General features: G+C 36.3%; 1 protein-coding gene across 1 annotated transcript in view; it reads left to right on the top strand.

Moving 5' to 3' along the window:
- The first annotated feature begins 942 nt into the window (after positions 1 to 942).
- The window catches only part of ATP11B (ATPase, class VI, type 11B), a 52,278-nt gene continuing 47,220 nt past the window's right edge, over positions 943 to 6,000 (top strand). Inside the window, exons 1-3 of the mRNA XM_009895299.1 lie at positions 943 to 1,053; positions 1,863 to 1,952; positions 5,057 to 5,137. Of these exons, the coding sequence (XP_009893601.1) occupies positions 5,060 to 5,137 (78 nt within the window). The 5' untranslated portion in view covers positions 943 to 1,053; positions 1,863 to 1,952; positions 5,057 to 5,059. The remainder of the gene's footprint in view (positions 1,054 to 1,862; positions 1,953 to 5,056; positions 5,138 to 6,000) is intronic.

Here is a 6,000-nt window from a genome sequence, read left to right as displayed (position 1 = left end):
GTTATTATCTTTTTGTAGATGCGGTTAGTTGTATCTAACTGTTGTATCTTTCAGTCTTGGGTGCATCTCGTTGGTCAAGGTGATTTTTCAATTTCTTCTTGTCATTTGGTGTTTTTTCAGTCCTGAGTTGGTGTCATTTGCCAAGTTAACACCTGTATTCCCCTTCCCCTTGCAGATGCAGTTGATGAAAATATTGACCATTAGACTTGAAACAGGGTTTTGTTTCCAAGGGACCTCACTCGGATCTTGTTTTGGCAAGAAACTATTCATAAAGATTTTTTGATTTTTCTTTTTAATTAGTTTGCTTTCAGTGTTGCTACCATTCACGTATGAATTGGTGGTAATTGCAGGAAATTGCATTTGAGGTTAGACAAAGTGTTAGTTCTTGGTGATATAACCCATTTGGAAGAATACGATTGTCTAGTCAGATGCATGTGCTTTTGTTTCTAAGCAGGTGAGAATCTTTTCAAAATCCAGTTATCACAGCATACCAGTATGATTTGCTTGTTTTCACCTTTTACTTTTCTCATAATCTGTTTTGTTCCGGTTATCATGCGTGTGGCTGTGAGGTTTATTTATATATGTTTTCATCTCCATTTCTGTTTATTCTTTTTTAAGTTTCACAGGGCTTCAGGTCTGCATGATAGCCAGTGTTCTCTATCCTTTTTGAGACTTAGTATTTTTTCTTTCATTTTTCAGAATGAGTACACAACCTCAAAATTGAGATATTTTTTTTTCTCCTAATTTTTGAAAATTCTCTGGACACAGCAGACTTTAATTTACACATTAATTTTTTTCCCCATTCAAAAGCCGCTATTCTAAAACTGCTGCTTGATATCTGGATATAATTTTTCAGCACAAAGATAACGATTTTATAAAACCACAATTAAGAAAATAGTCTTTATTGATCATCTTTTTTTTGTGTGTGTGTTTTAGGGTTTTGACCCACCGCATCAAAGCGATACAAGAACTATTTATATAGCAAATCGTTTTCCCCAGCATGGCCATTATGTTCCTCAGAAATTTGCAGACAACAGAATCATATCATCCAAGGTAAGGAATCAATTTGTCATGGGAAAACCACTTGATATGTTACTTCAGAAGTTGTGTGCGCCTGTGTGTTATGTCTAATGGTGCATATACGGTATTCAAAATGAAACAAGCTCTAAACTTTTTTGAGGAAAAAAACTAGGTTGCTTCCTTTGTAGTTTTTGTCCTGCTCATCTCCCTTTCCTCGGAAGCTAAATACTGAACAATTAAGCATGTTGGTCAGAATTTCTAAACAAAAGTAAACCAGTGTTGCCTGTGTCTGGATGTGATGCGCAGAACCACTTAAAAGGAAGGACAAAGCTGGTTGTGAGGATTTAAAAGATAGGCAGATTGTAAGCTAGTACAGTGCATAAAATAAGCAGCAATGGACTGCAATTGCAGATTCCCTCCTAGTGTGACCTTGGATTAGAATCAATAGAACCGATGATGGGATGTGTCTTGTTGCTGTAGTGTAGGAGAGAAAGTTACAGATGCAGGAATTAATTTCTTTTCTGCTACCCAGGATGCAAGCAGCCAAATGGCTCCAGCTGCTCCTATCCCAGTTGGTAGGAGAACATTTAAAACTTTGACTCTAAAGGCAATGCCATTGCTACCCTTGCTTCCCTGCTAGCTGTACTTAGAAAAAAAGAAAATAATTGGATACAGCAGTTCTGGGTGGGAGTAGGGCAAGACCAGAAGAAGGTTTGGGGGTGGGGAGATGGAAAATGAAAAGATTTAGGTTAAGAGAGTTTAATGGGAGAGGAACTGAATTTCATTAAAAATTGTTCAGTATGTCACAAGTGTTCTTCTGTCTCTCCCTTTTTTCCCTTCAGTATACAGTGTGGAATTTTGTTCCAAAGAACTTATTTGAGCAGTTCAGAAGAGTAGCCAACTTTTATTTTCTGATTATATTTTTGGTTCAGGTAAGTTGAATAATACTCAAGAAATTGCAATTTATGTTGTAAATTCTGATTTTTGTTCCATAAATTTAACTTATCTACTTATGTATTCTGTCTATAAAAACAACACATTTCCAGTTTCTCTGGGAAAATAACAACTTAAAAAAGAATTCTGTTCAAATTTAAGTACTGTCCTTAGGTTTTATCTTCCTGAATGCTAATATTTAAGTGTGCAGCTTCAAAGTCCATTGCACTGCCAGCAAGGGACTCAATTGCCTTCCTCAAAATACAATTTTAAATCTGTTTAGTTAGTAATAAAATTCCAGATACGCTTTTTGATTTTTGTGGACATTAGTGGTGTTTGAATAAACCAGGAGTTTTACTCTATGCATTTTTAAGTGCTTCTTGGACATTAGTATGCAGAAATGAGACATTCATGTTCACTTGCATCAAATTGGGCAGTATGCTTGCTCTTGAGCTGAGTACAGATTAGTGTATATTGTCATTGTAGTGGAATCTTGCTTTTGTAAATCAGCACAATATTGTCACACAGTTCTAAGATCCTCAAATGCAGTTTGCTCAGATAAAATGAACACCTAAGAATTTCCAGCTAGGATTGACTGTTTGTCAGTTTTGAAAACATCAGTTGACATTGATACAGTATTGGTCAGAAGTATTACTGTGGCTTTTGTAGCAGAGTATATTTATTCTAATTGAGAACATCCACAAGTATATTGTGACAGTCTGCAAATTTTCTGTGATCTTCACACCTCCAACTCTGTAATTGTACTTGAATTCTGTTGAGCTATTGCAGACTTAGTAGATGGAAGGGTAAGTGAGATAAAGGTTGTAAGGAGAGGTAATAACTTTGGAAAGACCAATTAATATTTGAGACAGAGGCAAGGTTTTGGGGTACACAAACTTTTCTTTCATTATAAAGTAGAATGCTTTGAATATGTACAGCCCTCCACAGTGATTAACCAACACTTACAGCATGGATTTAAAAAAGATGTTACTTCATTTGACAAAAAACATGAGTAGTGAAGAATTCATAAGATTTGTCTGTGATTGTGCAAATGTCAGTAGCAGGAGCAGTTCTGCAATTTTTAATCCATTGCCTCCCGTGTCCCTTGCTCTTGTTCTTTTACATCTAGAAATAATGAACTTTCTAATAGGCTGAAAAATCCTGTGTTGGGAGTTAATGAAGTCATATAGTTCTTATTTAGTCTAACAGAACTTGTTGCCCATCCCATCTTCCTAGTTAAGAATATTGACTTTGTCATTCTTGTCATGATGTTTCATGCTGTCTAACATATTGTAGCATGAGGAAGATGGAACGTAAATGTTACTTAAAGTAACCCCAGACAGTGTTGCATATTTAAAGCTTTAATTTCTTTTTAATGCAATTTACCTCTTTAGTTCAATTTTGAATCACATCCTTTCAAACTGTTAGACTTCAGTAATACCTAAATGTGATGTCCACAAACAAATACAGATCTAAAGGCAGAACTTCTGTTCAGAGTGTAATCCTGTTCTTCTCTCAGTTTGTGACTCAAGTGGATGCCCTAAATTGTATGGGAAATGTCTTGTCTGTATGTCTGTATTATTGGAAACCAAACAGGAGAAAAGCTGCAGTCGTTTTTGTTCATTTGTTAGAATGGAATTTTTTATTCAAATCTCATTTGGAACTTCATTAATATCTAATATTTTTTTCTTTTTATAAGGCAAAGGTGCCTTTAAAAGTTGATCACCATGGTATCTTCTCTGTCATATGAATCTCATGTGACCAAGATGCAGTGTCTGTCATTACCACCTTATTCTTGTTGTGTGATTTAAACGTGCAGCACAATCCAGTCCACATTGTTCACCTCACGTATGCATGCCAGAAACATGGTGACAGACTGCATTTTGGTCGTGTGAGGCTCCACACCAGTTGTTTGATGGATGCGCGTCCAGCTGTGTAGCAGGCAAAGAGCCACGGTGTTCTGGTGAAAGACGCAAAAGAAGCAGGCTGCCATGAGAATTTCACCAGGCCAAAACTTGCTCCATTTTCACATATGAGCCTCTCTTGAGAAAGGAGAGAGTGTAGATGGCAGAAGTGTCATGGTTAACCCTATCCAGCCAAAAATCAAACGCTTTTGGCAGGAGTTTGCTTGGACAACATGCTGCCAAGCTGAAATTGCAGTGATACAGTTGAAGAACAGACGATATTGCAGGCTAGATGTGATGTTTCTTGTGTTCTATAAATTGTCTGTGTTTCAGCAGGAAAAAAAAAAAAAGCTCATTCATGTCTTGTAAGGTGGCATGATTTGTTTTCTCTATGAGGTTCTTGGCTCTCAACAGAGTAAACTTCATGTATGATTTTTTTTTCCCCTTCTTTAATGGTTCCCAAAGCAATGCCATAAGTCTCAGGTAAAGTGGATCAAATCAATGTCTTGGGTCTGAATAGTTTTTGTGTATATTTTCTTTACAGCACTTGACCAAGTTGTTTTTTTCCTGCAGCAGAGGAGAACCACTAACATCCCCCCCCACGTACAGAATTTTAGTCTATACACTGCACTTTTGGCATGCCAGCAATAATAACACCACAGATTGTAAAAACTGCATGTTAACTTGGGGGAACCAGAAAGGAGCAGTCTAAGAAAGAGAGTTCTTAAATATCTGAACTGTTGGAAATTACTGTTTTTAACAACATCAATTTCAGAAGTGAAAATAAAGTTATACTTTGCGTTGCTGTTAAGCGGTAAACTGTGTAGAGTATTGAAACAGCTTCATGAAATGTAGATTTCCTTCCTTTGTAATATACTTTTGAATTCATCTTTGTAGGAAGAATATATATCTTCCTTCTATTAAGGACTCTAAAATTGGCACATGCATTACAAATGTGATTAATTCTGCTCAATGCCCTAGAACCTTTGTTTGCATCATTGTTGACATGTATTCTTTAGGTGTCAGGAACTGAGTTTTACTCCAGAAATACTGCAGAAAGTGCAGCAAAAATACAGGTTATAATGAGGACTTTGGAAAATAGTTGTCATCTTGCTTCACTGTTTGGTTTGGGGTTTTTTTTGAAAGTACAATTGTACAAGTAAAATTGGGGCTAATTTTCATCTTTTCTTCTCTTTTAGCTCATGATAGATACCCCTACTAGTCCCATTACCAGTGGATTGCCATTATTCTTTGTCATAACTGTGACAGCCATAAAACAGGTAAAGGGGAAAAATCTTGTAGCATGAAGTCTTTCTAAGGTAGAGTTACTTAAAGTCTGACCAGGGTAATGTTTAGATACGAAAAATAAATTAAAAAGGTGTTATTTTTTGAAAGGATTTTGTATTTAATGTTTTTTGTTAGATGCTTGAACTTGAGCATTTTGGTTAGTAGTCAGGAGCTCAGTGACTCACTGCAGTACCCTTAAATGGACAGTGAATGACTGTCAGACAGCATTTTTGTCTAAACATTACATGTCACTTGTTATAAGACCTTTTCTGAAAGCTCCTCACTTATTCCTTTGGCACACCTCGCTGCATATTACAACCAATCCTCCCACATGACACACTGAGAAGGGAGCTTGGGTAGATGAAGCAGTGGTGCAATCAGTGTTTGTCAGTAGTTAAAAGGCAAATTTTGCCCCAAGGAGTATGTTTCATGGTGTAAAATATATATAAACTGTGATCCTGTACCAAGTAAAAGGTCCAGTTTGGAAAGCTTCTGGTTTTGTTTTCTTTTTCTTTGGTTGCATAAAAACACTTTGGAGTGCTTTGTGTCACCTGAAATAAGAAAAAAATCTTCTGAGTTCAATAGAAATCTTGCTCAAGCACCATAGTAAATCCTATGAAGACCTAGAGGCCCTGGGAGGAGAATGTTTAAAAAAAAAAACAACAACAACAACAACAAAAAAAACAAACAAAAAAAAGAAAGAAAACAGAAGATTTTTTTCTCTAAAACCTTAAAGCAAGAGGAGAAAGAAACAAGTACATAATAAAGAGGTGATGTGGATAGAAACTATAATCTCTTCTGCAGGGAGGTAATTTTCAGCAGCTATCCCCTTCAATGGGTTTGACAGTGCTGTCTG

Source organism: Charadrius vociferus, unplaced genomic scaffold (assembly GCF_000708025.1).
Source record: "Charadrius vociferus isolate BGI_N301 unplaced genomic scaffold, ASM70802v2 scaffold311, whole genome shotgun sequence".
In the NCBI taxonomy this organism is placed as follows: Eukaryota; Metazoa; Chordata; class Aves; order Charadriiformes; family Charadriidae; genus Charadrius; species Charadrius vociferus.
The sequence above is the reverse complement of the archived record's forward strand: the minus strand, read 5'-3'. Positions and strand labels throughout refer to the sequence as shown.